The sequence below is a fragment of the Cucurbita pepo genome, chromosome 10, assembly GCF_057944985.1.
Source record: "Cucurbita pepo subsp. pepo isolate OVF chromosome 10, ASM5794498v1, whole genome shotgun sequence".
Classification (NCBI taxonomy): Eukaryota; Viridiplantae; Streptophyta; class Magnoliopsida; order Cucurbitales; family Cucurbitaceae; genus Cucurbita; species Cucurbita pepo.
Window position 1 is genome coordinate 2,106,808 of NC_141807.1, and position 13,533 is coordinate 2,120,340.

The window sequence follows — 13,533 nt, forward strand, 5'->3', positions numbered from 1 at the left end:
GTCAAAGATCAGGAACAGGGATAGACCCATTTCGATTTTTTTGAAAGAAAACAAGACAGACTTTTCACCAAACATGGTCACCAATATTCTTCCATGGGTCAGATTCGATCGAATCGATCGAGAAACAGAAACCGATGCTATTACCAGAGAGATATCTGTGTCTTCTATCAAAAGATTTCTATCATTACTATGATAATACTACAAACACATCAACAAATGTAGGAACAACAACAAGAACCATCATTTATGACTCGAACTCGAATACAAGGATTCAAGAGGGCAATATGTTTGGCCACACAAACAAGCCTAACTCTATTAAGGTCATCCCATGACCTGCCATATAAGGTTACTACCACAACTTCCACACTATTTATAGGACAAAAAACTGCTTCTATAATTACCAGGGATATCTTCTCCTCTGCACGTCGCTACTTTAGTCTGTTCAAAGTTATTCTCTCAGCTTGTCTATCAACTCTCTCCACAGGAGTAATAATTTGCGGCATCGTCATACCACCAGAAACAATAATCTCTGCACAATTGGCAGTAATATGAGACAAATACGATGGATGTTGGCGAACCATTCTGACTTTAATGAAAATATAGCACAACTTATCTGAAGGATAAGTAAACAAGAAGTTCAATGCATCGAACTATGCTACTTTGAGGAACAAAAATTTACAGCACTACTTCATACACAGAAAGAGAGCTGAACAAACAGACGATCAAACCTTTTCTAGTGCAGTGTTTTACTTAAAGAGAGATGACGTACCTATTCCTTCCCGTATAGATAGGTTTGGCCTTATGATGTCCTTTGAATTAACAAGAAATATATCCCCAATGTAGAGGTGATTTGTTGGCACGAAAACACTACATAGTTCTTCATCTTCACTCTCTCTCTGCAATGAAAATCAATAATTATAGGATCACCAGAAACAGGCAAACATGCATAAAACAAATTTCCACAAGTCATGGAAGAAAGCAATCAATCAATGTTCAGTACGAATAAAGTATAACCCATAAAGATAAAACTTTCCCACGAATTTCCTTTGGTAGCATTCTTCTCCTGGAAACAGACTTGGATTTGCTCAATTGCTAGAGAGATGGACTGAAAAAAGTATCATGCCAGGTTAAACTCTTCAAAGAGAGTTGTGGAGATTTTGAGCAAAGAAGCAATTCAAAAAGGATGGTCCTGAGCCTCTGTTTCGGTATTGCATAACCAGATATCGTCGGGGAGGGGTTTAGGCTGGTGTGTCCATTTTGGATCAGAACAACAGTGTTTGAACCCTCCTAGTACCAAATTCCAGTAGAAGAATGATGTTTCCTTTAGTGTTTCAACAGCCCAAATATGCCTCAAAGTCCCTCAATCCATAAACTCCTTTTATTAGTGAGGAATGAGAATTGAAAACAAGCTACAATAATAATTGCCGGAACTGTCCAATACCTAAATTTAAACAATTTGGCCTGTTGTTCAAGCTGTTGAGACTCAACATGACCAGAAGATCGGTCAAATCATGCATCAAGAAGAGGCTGCATAAAGTTGAGATTCTGATAAACTTTGACTTATTTATCAACAATTTATGGCAATAGCCAAGGGAGATTCGAGAACTCCCTTCCCTCCAAGAACTTTCAAGTATGAGTCCTAAAGCAAAACATAAAAAACACTCAAACAACATTCTAACTAACCGAAGCATATGAGCCCCACAAAATCACTGCCAGCATAAAAAGACTACAACACACTACAGTAGACCTCAGTGACTCGTTGTCTACTAGATTCAAATGCCAACTCCTCATCCCTCGCTTCAGCAACATTTCCTCGTTTTGGTAGTAATTTGGTCTTGTTAAAATAAGTATGTCGTGGTCTCTCTCCCATCCAACCATAATTCCCAAACCTAGTAAAATAGTATTCCTCCCGTTGCAACCTATATAGAAAGAAGGTTGGTACGAGACTTTCTGCCCAAATTCACATATCTCCCAGGAATTCATTCTCATTCTCCCATGATTTCACCTATGAACCAACCTAAGTCGTCCCTGTACAAGTTTACTGAAATGACAGAATTCTGAAGAGAATCATTTTCAAACGGAAATCTTAAATCTACCGAGTGGCCGTAGCAATTGACTTCTCTGATTATAGACTAAAATGAGTCAAGTCCAACATTCCAGAGATGAATTTTAGCATTCTATTACATGGTTAGTTTTTACAGAAGAAATGCAGTGTGTCAAAGGTCATGTACCTAGCAAATATAGTCGTCTAGTGCATAAAGGATTATTACCTGGAGGATAACAGTTGAAGTAATAAAGCCAAATGCATATTCACCAACACGCGGATGACGAATAATTGCAACTTCTTTGAAAGCTGTAGTATTTTGATCTGCATGGGAAGGAGACCCATTATATTAACTCGTATTTGAATTCGAGACGACCATACATAGGAAATTACTCAAGAGACCACAAATTGCCATTCAACATTAAATAAAAACCAAAATATTAGTGTGCATACAAAATTACCAGGAGAAATTGCTGCACTAATTTGTTTGGAAGCAGAATATAAATGCCTGACAAAGGGCATTCGCTGGATGAACCATTCTCCAAGCCAGAAGAGTGTAGCACCCAACCATGAGGAGACAAATATACCAATGAAGAATACAAAGAGCAAAGATGTTATGAACCCAAGACCTGCATCAGAAACCTGCCTTATGAGACGTTTCCAGAAAATGAAGAACCTAAATGCGAGGCGACAATATCATGAATAGCGGACTCCACAAGGAAATTTACATTTATCTTAAATGTCTAAAAATTCCCGTTAATTGATTCAAGGTGCCATCCGTCTGCTAGTAGACATTTTCATAGAATATTTCATATTATCACAAGAAATCATTCGGTGGTACATATAGTATATTTTATATAATCATATGATCAAATGAGATCCCACTTGTTAATAAGATCATTTAGACCAAAAGAAAGTAGAATATTCAAGTTAAGGAAGAAATGGAACATGAGTAAAATCCAGAATATTTTCCTTTCATTATATGTTATAGATGGACTGGGCCCACAATATAAAGTTGAAATATGAGACCACCTTTTACTAATACCTCCTTTCTATAAATTTACCCTCCATTAAGAAAAAAAAAAAAAAAAAAAAAAAGAGTTGCATTATATTTCAACTAAACAAAGAAATTCATGAGAAGGCAGACTTTACCTAGACACAGTCAAGCTAGGACTAATTTTTTGGAAGCTAGCAAATACCAGAAATACCCATATCCCCAGTTGACATGGTGAGTACCATATCCTCATGTTTTCCTTTTTCAGTTCCTATACATGCGTGGACATAAGAATACAGTAACCTGTTGCTCCGAGTCATAAGCAATGCAGGAAATGTAAAGGAGAAAATTCGAAAATAGGGAAAATGGCTCTGCAATTCTCAAAGTGTATTTCTAGGATTTTCTTTTATTATTATTAATTCCCCTTTTTGACACCAAAGTTTGTGGGAGAGTTTTACCATAGTGGTGCAGCAGCTGCGGCGGCAGCCAAAGAAGATGAAATAACCTATAAATCCATTTTTGTTTGGATGAAAACAGCCTATAACTCCATTGATGGCAGAGAGTAACACTCAATAGAAGAAATATTCTAAAACTCTGTTGAGAGATAGGAAATGAATGTTCAAGTATTCTTATGTTTCAAGCACAACTGTCAAGGAACCTTCCACATTCGCAAATGATCAGCATCTTCTAAACCATTTTCTGAAATTAGTCGTTCATTGCTCTTCAAAATGCAACAATATTCTCGCATGATTTGCACTAAGGCCAACAGGTCGTTTTCAAGTATTATTGTCCAAATATGAATTTTATACATAAATGCATCAAAGAATTCTAATTCTAACGTACTTAGAAGTTAAGCCTTACCAAATATGTCAACTCCAAGCCGCTCATATATTGGACTGAAGAAACCATCAACAAATTGAATGAACCACCATGTAACAAAAAAGGTAACAGCAACAGGGAAAAGAACAACACTGCAAGATGAACAATTGAATAAAATGTCAGAAATTATGAGACAACAAGAGCCACAAAACAAAAAAAAAAAATGGAAGACAATGCCCAGCCAAATTACCATCCAGTCATAAACTTCTTTGACACCCAACTTTGGAGAACATAACAGCAAGCCTGGACAGGAAAGATATGATTAAAGACTTGAATGAAAGAGGACAAGAAAATATGATATTCACACAATGACAAAAATAATAGCTACAATAACAAAGAAAAGAAGAAGAAGAATAAAAGGCGAAATGAGAAGACAAGATTCGAAGACAGAAATGTTAAACATTCAATAAATTACCAAAAAAAAAATGAAGAAATAGAATGAACTTCACCATGCATGACATCATACTTTCAACATATTAACCGAACAAGTATCTCTAAACCTTATACCATGACCTCAGGTCTTCAAGTACGAGATATCCATTGAAAGTTGGGGCTATCATCATAAAATCCTTTGATATGCCTTTTCCAAGTTTCCCATTTATGAGCATTGTATGAAACTGATTACAGATGCAGAATAGCTGGTAATATCGATGTGGGAGTGACGGAACAATCGACCTAAAAGAAGGTATTTTGGATGGGATAGTACTTCAAATATCTAAATCTTGAGCTAAATATGAATAAACTTGGTGAAAACTTCTCATAACCATGCCATTAGAAGTGAAACTAAAAAATATGTCTCTCATTCTAAAGGAGATTAATACTCCAGACTGTAGAATGGACAGTCCTCGACGCTTTTAGGCCTTTGACAAGAGTTCTCGGCAATAAACTAGCCCATTTCTTCCCCGGTTTAGATATATCATCCAGTTTGTAGACACAGCATACTAACACACCAGTTTTCATGTTTTGACCCGTGAAAAATGCTGTCAGAATCCAAAACCAATCAAACTCACCCACACCACGAATGTCATTGCCGGCCATTGTTCTACTAATTATAGCCTGGTGCTTTGTCTTTTTATGCTGTATTGTACAATTATAGTCTAATTTATAACGCAACCAAAATATATTTAATAATAAGTTTGCCATTTAGCTCAATCTTGAAGATCGAAAAGGATATAACCCAACTATCATTTTAATGAAAGACAACAATTCAACCTCGTTGACAGTCGTGCATGCTTCTGCATTTTCTTTGACGAATTCATGCCATGCATTATATTAACTTATGAATTGACTCGATTTTTCCCCATTATCGAATAGATAACCAACGATCCGTAAAACCCGACTCGTGTCATTGTAATCAAATTCGATCAAGATCTTTCTAGATAGTAGTTTTGAGTCGCTCCGCACAAGCTCGGAATGTTCAAATTTCAATCCGAAATGGTTCACCACCGGATCGAACCTCAATATCTTACATCCCTTTGACCATAGTATGGCAAAAATTAGAAGAAAATTGTCAATGAAGAAAGGACCGCGTCCAAGTACCGGGATCCAATTAATCCGACCGAATGGATCGGAGCACATTTCGGAGCAGCCTATGTGACACTCAATCAGAATAAAACAAAATTAGACGGCAGAGATTGAAGAGTATGAAGGAGATCCAGACCTTACGAGTGGACGAGTTGGGAGAACTCGGAGGAGATTTGACAGGATCCTCGGGATCCTGACCGCCACTATCTACTTGACTGAGAGGAACCGAGGTCGATTCCTTTTCTTCCGCCATAACCTTCTGAAAATCAGTTAAAATCTACTCGTATCTCCGAAGAATCAGAACCCAAAAATCACATACAACCCAGTACCTCCACCGTGAGAAAAAAATATGCAGCAAAATTCCAATCGGACTTCACTGTAGCCACGGCAAGGGTCGTCGCCGCCTAATAAAGATGGTCCTCGCAGTTGCACTATGAAAAGGACACACTCCAAAATGGGGTTAGTTGAAACCGATAGCAAAAAACCAGACGCGTAACCACGTGATTATAGAGGAATTTTGGAGAAGGTGGAGTGAAGAGTGGGCAACAGAGAGAGCACCCGTCGCCCAGCTTATCCTCGTAATGATCGCTTGCTGTTAATGGCGTCTCGGTTACTCCAAAGCTCTTCCTGCCCTCACGGTGCAGTGAGATATAGTCAGAGAAGACGCGATGAAGATCAGCGCTGGATATTTGTATCTTCTTCAGCTCACAAACAAATCTCCAAATTCTAATTCAGTATAAATTTGTCGCTTAATTGTTCTTGGGTTCGGTTAATGGTTTTTTAGGCATTTAGGTTGGGATAAAATTAAATGCAAACTTATTTACAGTTAACCATTTAACCTAATGTTTCTAGCTGATATTGGAGGACCGATTTTCACGCTAACCTTCCATAAATATTTCACATTTTACCAATTCGTATTTTCACAAAAGTTACCGTGTTTACTTTTTACCTTTTGTATACATTTTTTTTTTTTTTAAATAAAAACTCTCTTAATTTTCCTTCAAGTTTTCATCTAAATTTTTTCTAAAATTTTAAAAGATTTCTATTATTTTTTGGTATGAATACAAGTAATTTTTTTAAATAAATAACATACCCTCGAAATATTTATTTATACATTTGATTTTAGATAAAAATAACGATCCTAATAAATAAATAAATAATATTCGCATTCTTGTAAAATTCTATTATCACGAAGCTAGTGCACTAAATTTAAAATAATGTGAATATTTGAGTTGGTAGAACTCTATTTCGCTCAAGTTGTTGCTGCGGCTTGAAACTTGAGCAGTCACCTCTCATACATTGGGAAGGTTTCTAGTTTCTCTGCTCGAGGGAGCTCTTGGCAGTGAGTTGTGTGTGGATGCCTTAGTGCATGATTTCATATTTACACCGAGTATAGCTGTACAATTGAATTTGGACCCTTTAAGATTTACTCCACCCCTTATATATTAATGGATAATACATGTATTACTATGTTCAAGTTGTTTTTTCTTTCTTCGTCCACTAATTTATAATTACTTGTCAATACAAATAATAATAATAATAAAAATATACACTACTTGAACTAAAAAAAAGTCAATGACTACGCTATCCGGACAATAATTTCGTTTTTCTCGAATTTATATTTATTTATTAAATATATATATATATATATATATATATATATATATATATATATATATATAGTCTCCACCTTAAAAACTAACTGAATATTTAGTCAAATTCTACCCACTAATATTTTATTTTTTAGGTATTTCAATTATTGACTCAGCTTTTGAAAATATTGATAGAAGAATGAGTTAAAAATAAATAACTTTAATAATTTTTGTAAAATAAAAAAAGAATGTAAGTAAAAAACTAAATTGTTAAAATATTGATATTGACGTCATATTAAAAAATTTAATTTAATGGATACATACGTATTTAGGCAAATAAAAAATATAAAAGAGATTTTAGATTAATATTTAAATTGTTTTTTTTTCTTTTCAATATATAATTTGTTATTAGTATTCTTAATTATATTACGATGAGATGATATTTTGTTAAAAACTTTGTTTACACGTATTAATTAATGCGGCTAAATCAATTTAGAACAGTAAGTCAACAATAAATGTATTATTATTATTTAAAAAAACCGGTGCCCAGAATAAATGTGGTGGGGTCGACCGTGTGGGAGCTTAAAATAAAATAAATAACAGTTGCGAGGTCAATTTGAAAGGATGGAGAAATAGAGGGGTGAATTAGACAGCGAAAAAAGGGGAAGGTGGTGGCCCACCACCCCCGCCCCGCCAAACTCCAAAATGCGCGCTAATTAAAACTCTGGCGCCGGCTTCTCTCGCACGCACTTCGCCCACAAGCAAAGCTCTTCCCTAATAAATTTCATTTTTTTTCCCACAAGTCTTCCACGGCAAGTTTACCATTTTGAATTCAATTTCAAATTTGAATTTTTCGTCTGGACTCGATTCTCGTCGTCATCATGGAAGTTATTTGATCTTGAGTTCATGAGGTAACCCTGTTTTTCTCTTAGTCCTGTCTCTGCACAAGACCTGTTCGACGAAATTCCTTGGTTAAGTTATTCTTGTAAAGATGTATGTGGTAAAGAGAGATGGGCGTCAGGAAGCGGTGCATTTCGACAAGATCACTGCTCGTTTGAAAAAGCTTAGTTATGGTCTCAGCATCGACCATTGTGACCCAGTTCTAGTGGCCCAAAAAGTTTGTGCTGGCGTTTACAAAGGCGTTACCACTAGCCAGCTCGATGAATTGGCTGCCGAAACCGCTGCTGCTATGACCGCCAATCATCCTGACTATGCATCCGTGAGTATCACTCTTATCTGTACTATTTGCGCAACCTTTGGTCTTCTTATGTTGTGTTCTTTTCGATCTTCGTTTTTCTAATTAACCTTTTGGTTTATTCCGTTCGTTTCTCTTCTCATCTGGGGTTTCTTTTTTTGTCTCGATTCACTTATCACATAACTGGCATTTTTGTGGGATAGTAGCTTCTTGATGATTGTAAGTAACTGCTAACTTTTTGCTTGTTTGTTTAACCCAGTTGGCGGCAAGAATTGCTGTTTCAAATTTGCACAAGAACACGAAAAAGTTATTCTCGGAGACGTAAGTTTGGCATATGCTCCTATCAGTCTTGATGATGCATTTCAGTATGAAACTAAACTTGTTTATTACACTATATTGACATGAAACTAATTTTTGACCTGTAATGATGTTTAGTATCAGAGACATGTACAACCATGTCAGTGAAAGATCAGGACAAAAAGCTTCTCTCATAGCTGATGATGTTTATGAAGTAATCATGAAGGTGATCTTTTATTCTTTCTCGATTTCTTGAATATTATGTGCCTTTGATGATTAATAGTTTTGTAATGAAATTCGTGTGTGGATTCATTGATTGGTCATGACCTTAATTTTAAGGGTTGACTTTTGTATAAAAGAAAATGCTACACGGTGGCTTCTTTAGTAGCGGGAAGGCCACCTGTTCTAGTTTGTATTTTATTGATTTTGTTTGTTGCCGGTGAATTTTCGTTGATCAAATTTTTAGTTGCAAGCACATAAGTTTTGCTATTTCTGCCAGGTAAGTGCTTAATCTTCCTCACACTGCTTATTTAATGGATTTATTTTTCTTTTGTTTCTCTATTCCAGAATGCGGCTCGTTTGGATAGTGAGATCATATATGACAGTGACTTTGACTATGATTTCTTTGGTTTCAAAACTTTGGAAAGGTCATACCTCCTGAAGGTTCAGGGGAAGGTTGTGGAGAGGCCCCAACATATGCTAATGAGGGTTGCTGTTGGTATTCACAAGGATGATATTGATTCTGCTATTAGAACTTACCACAATGTCTCAACGTTGGTTTACTCATGCTTCTCCCACCCTTTTTAACTCTGGAACACCAACGCCTCAAGTATGTTTTGAGTTCATTGATAGCTTATTTCTAATGAATGCTGATCATAAGTTTTGTTTTTCTTTAATTAGAAAATTTGGCCTTTTGTGCATGATTGTCATGGGTTTGCTTGTTGCATAACAGCTTAGCAGCTGTTTCCTCGTATGCATGAAGGATGATAGTATAGAAGGTATATACGATACCTTAAAAGAGTGTGCTATTATTAGCAAATCAGCTGGTGGTATTGGTGTTTCCATTCACAATATTCGGGCCATGGGTAGTTATATTCGTGGAACAAATGGGACATCTAATGGGATCGTGCCTATGCTGCGGGTTTTCAACGATACTGCTCAATATGTTGATCAAGGAGGAGGCAAGAGGAAGGGTAGTGTGCTAATTGGATCAAATTAAATCTATGATCAATATTTGGATTCTCACATTATAACTGCCATTTGCAGGTGCTTTTGCTGCATACTTAGAGCCATGGCATGCTGATATATATGAGTTTTTGGATCTCAGAAAAAACCATGGAAAAGTAATTTCTATTTGCACTTTTATTTATTGGAAATTATGCGACATTGTATTCAGTTGATTCTAAAATGAGTACTCAAATATTAGATATACAGTTTTAATATGTAAGTTCTGAAGATTTTAATATTTTGCAACTGTTTTTTCATGTAGGAGGAGCATCGTGCTCGAGATATTTTTTATGCACTTTGGGTGCCTGATCTGTTCATGGAAAGAGTTCAAAGTAATGGAGAATGGTCATTATTTTGTCCGAATGAGGCCCCTGGTTTGTCTGATTGTTGGGGTGAGGAATTTGAGAAGATATACATTGGATATGAGCAGCAGGTAAATAGAATTTAATTGTTATGGAGTTCATTTTGCGTATATATAGCCAACTTTGGTCCGCTCTATACATTGGATATGCTCTTGTGTGTGATTTTGTGTTTACTTCTAGGGAAAGGCCAAGAAGATTGTCAAGGCACAGAATCTTTGGTTTGAAATCTTAAAATCTCAGATTGAAACTGGAACCCCTTACATGCTATTTAAGGTATTAAACCACCATGCCTTGCTAATAGCTTTCAAACAACAATTTCAAACTTTTACTTTTTTTGGCAATCTCTAGGATACTTGTAACAGGAAAAGCAACCAGCAGAATCTTGGGACCATTAAATCCTCTAATTTATGTACAGAGATTATTGAATATTCTAGTCCAACAGAGACAGCTGTGTGTAATCTTTCCTCAATTGCTCTACCTCGTTTTGTCAGAGAGAAGGTGGGCTATACCAAACACCTGCTGTTTTCTGCATGATAACTAGGCCTTCTGTTCTAGGGGGATTTATTACCTTAATTTGATTTGTACTATTTTTAACTGCAGGGTGTTTCGATCGAGTCTCACCCATCTAAGCTTGTTGGTAGCAGAGATTCCAAAAATCGTTATTTTGATTTTGACAAATTAGCCGAGGTATTGTTTCTTCGTAATGACCATGGCCATAGTTTGTTTTACTTATTATTATTATAAAGATGTGTACTTTTTGCTTAATTAACTGACTTGGTTATTTATTCTTTGTGTAATTAGATAACTGCTCTGGTGACAACAAACCTGAACAAGATAATCGATGTCAATTACTATCCTGTTGAGACTGCCAGAAGGTCAAATCTTAGACACAGACCTATTGGTATCGGGGTTCAAGGTCTTGCAGATACTTTCATTTTACTGGGATTGCCATTTGATTCACCCGAGGTAGTTTAGGCTTTTGGCTTTACTTCTGCTCTTAGCCTCTTACTTTCGAACTAAAGTTGTTCATATTGTACCAAATGCCAGGCCCAACAATTGAACATAGATATATTTGAGGCCATTTACTACCATGCTCTTAAGGCTTCTTGTGAGATTGCTGCAATGGAGGGTCCCTATGAAACGTATGCTGGCAGTCCTGTTAGTCAGGTATTAATGTGAAAGGGTTTTTCCCTTAGAAGAATAAAATGGGAAAAAAAAAAAAAGGTATTAGTCAGGTATTTAGTTATGTCATTTCCACCAACTTCTGGTATTCTGTTTCTCTATTCTACAGCATCTACTTTTCCTGCGCTATGCTGATTTAGTTATTTGTTTTAAGGGAATTCTTCAACCTGACATGTGGGAGGTAACTCCTTCGAAGCGATGGGATTGGGATGCTCTCAGAGGACAGATAGCCAAAAATGGTGTTAGAAATTCACTTCTTGTGGCTCCAATGCCGACTGCTTCTACCAGCCAGATTCTTGGAAACAACGAGTGCTTTGAGCCCTACACTTCTAACATCTACAGTCGCAGAGTTCTAAGGTTTGCTTTTCAAATTGAGCTTCTAGAGCCTTTTATAATACTCTATATGTTTTCTATAATTGTATTATAAAATCATTCTTTCCATCCTCCAGTGGCGAATTTGTTGTTGTGAACAAGCATCTACTGCATGACTTAACAGAGATGGGTGTATGGTCTCCTGCACTGAAGAATAAGATTATATATGAGAATGGCTCTGTTCAGAACATTCCAGAAATCCCTGTTGATCTAAGAGCCATTTACAAGTACGATGAGTTTTCCTTGCATTTCCCCTGTTCTTTCTCTTGATGTTGATTTGTCCTTCTTACCTGTTCTTAATATATTGAACTCAGAACTGTTTGGGAGATCAAGCAAAAGACATTAGTAGATATGGCTGTCGATCGAGGATGTTACATCGACCAGAGTCAGAGCCTCAATATTCACATGGACCAACCAAATTTTGGAAAACTTACTTCCCTGCACTTCTATGCGTGGTCAAAGGTATATTATTGTGCTGGCACTCTGATTAAAGTTTTAGAAATCCATCTTTAAGGGAGAGTTTTCCTTACTTTCATATGGCTTCTGTTAGTATTCATTTGAATTTCAGAAAACTCTTTTTTCAATGACATTGATTAACTAAGGGTTAGATCATGGATTATAAGGAATACATTTTTTGGGAAAACCAAAAAGAAAAGCTACGAAAACTTAGGTTCAAAGTGAACAATATCATACAATTATGGAGAGTCAAGATTTCTAACCGTAAATCATCAAACTGAAAATTCTCTCAATTTTGATTTCATCTTTTGTTTTTGTTTTTGCTATATGAAGGGTTTAAAAACAGGAATGTACTATCTACGATCCCGGGCTGCAGCCGATGCCATCAAATTTACAGTTGATACATCGATGCTTAAGGTAGTAGTTTCCCACACTGCCTAAGCTACAAGTTCATTAGATAACCAAATTCCATCGATGGTTTCTGCAGGAAAAAACTAATGATGAAGATGATAGTACAAAAATGGCAGAGATGGTATGTTCTCTAACAAACCGTGAAGAGTGCTCGGCCTGTGGAAGTTAGACATGGCTTTGTTCTAAGCTCTTGCTCCAAAGGGATGACCGAACTTCTTGACGCTTTTATCAAATATCTAGCTTGCTGTAATATAATGTAAAATTTCTGTACAGTTTTTATTATTATTAATTATTAGGTAATTTACTGGGCTTCTTGATGCTAAGACATCCTCGTAGTTTGTAATCCATATGTGTTTGACGGCTTAAATGAATATGGTAAACAACTTTGCTTCTTACCATTAATAATTCATTATTACCATACGAACCAATCAATTGACTTAGATATTATTTTCTTTGGTCTTTTATTTTTCTGAGGTGAAATACGTTTGTTGAGGTTTTCACACTCTTATAGAAAATGTTTCGTTTCTCCCTAACCAAGGTGGGATCTCACAATCCCCTTCTTTCGAAACCCAATATTCTCGTTGACACTCATTTCTTTCTCCATCGATGTAGGATCTCACTATGCATTCTCTTCCCAACGTCCTCACTGATACACCGCTTGATGTGCTTGGGCTGGTACACTAATTTATCGTGTGAATCTTCAATTTCGAAGTAAAAATACATATTAATTTATCAGTTCATCATTGATTCATATTTACTTTGACCAACATAATTTAACTATCATTATATAAAACAATAAGAGAAAATTATAATTGAAATAAGTCAAATTTTTGGAGAGAGCAAGGATTTAAGGATTTGAAACGTCAACTTGGAGAGAGCAATCTATAATCATTTATAAATTCCATGGTTTAATCTTTTAGGTTAAACTAAATTAAAAAAAAATTAAAAAAATTATAGAAAAAAAGGAAGGTAACTAAAATGGAACCTTTTAAATTACT

General features: G+C 35.9%; 2 protein-coding genes across 3 annotated transcripts; one reads left to right on the top strand and one right to left on the bottom strand.

Annotated features, from left to right (window-relative positions):
• Positions 1-162: 162 nt before the first annotated feature.
• Positions 163-6,141, bottom strand: LOC111804015 (protein LIKE COV 2). 2 transcript variants are annotated; one of them, XM_087127831.1, is made up of 8 exons: positions 5,771-6,141; positions 5,578-5,700; positions 4,108-4,160; positions 3,900-4,009; positions 2,506-2,673; positions 2,271-2,368; positions 770-896; positions 163-529 (listed from the first exon to the last, which is right to left on the bottom strand). In XM_087127831.1, the coding sequence occupies exons 2-8, from the start codon at positions 5,692-5,694 to the stop codon at positions 429-431; spliced, it is 774 nt and encodes a 257-aa protein (XP_086983957.1). In that variant the 5' UTR covers positions 5,695-5,700; positions 5,771-6,141; the 3' UTR covers positions 163-428. The 2 variants fall into 2 exon arrangements, with proteins under 2 accessions (XP_086983957.1, XP_023544432.1); XM_023688664.2 differs by having other exon boundaries at positions 5,578-6,141.
• Positions 6,142-7,761: 1,620 nt separating this feature from the next.
• On the top strand, positions 7,762-12,933 carry LOC111803152 (ribonucleoside-diphosphate reductase large subunit). The gene is given in 18 exon segments (XM_023687439.2): positions 7,762-8,252; positions 8,488-8,549; positions 8,664-8,751; positions 9,093-9,286; positions 9,288-9,354; positions 9,478-9,718; positions 9,792-9,868; positions 10,015-10,185; positions 10,295-10,387; positions 10,463-10,612; positions 10,715-10,801; positions 10,916-11,080; positions 11,162-11,281; positions 11,451-11,653; positions 11,746-11,895; positions 11,983-12,130; positions 12,458-12,541; positions 12,612-12,933. Coding segments are annotated over 18 exon segments (2,421 nt in total). The 5' UTR covers positions 7,762-8,024; the 3' UTR covers positions 12,705-12,933.
• The last annotated feature ends 600 nt before the right edge of the window (positions 12,934-13,533 follow it).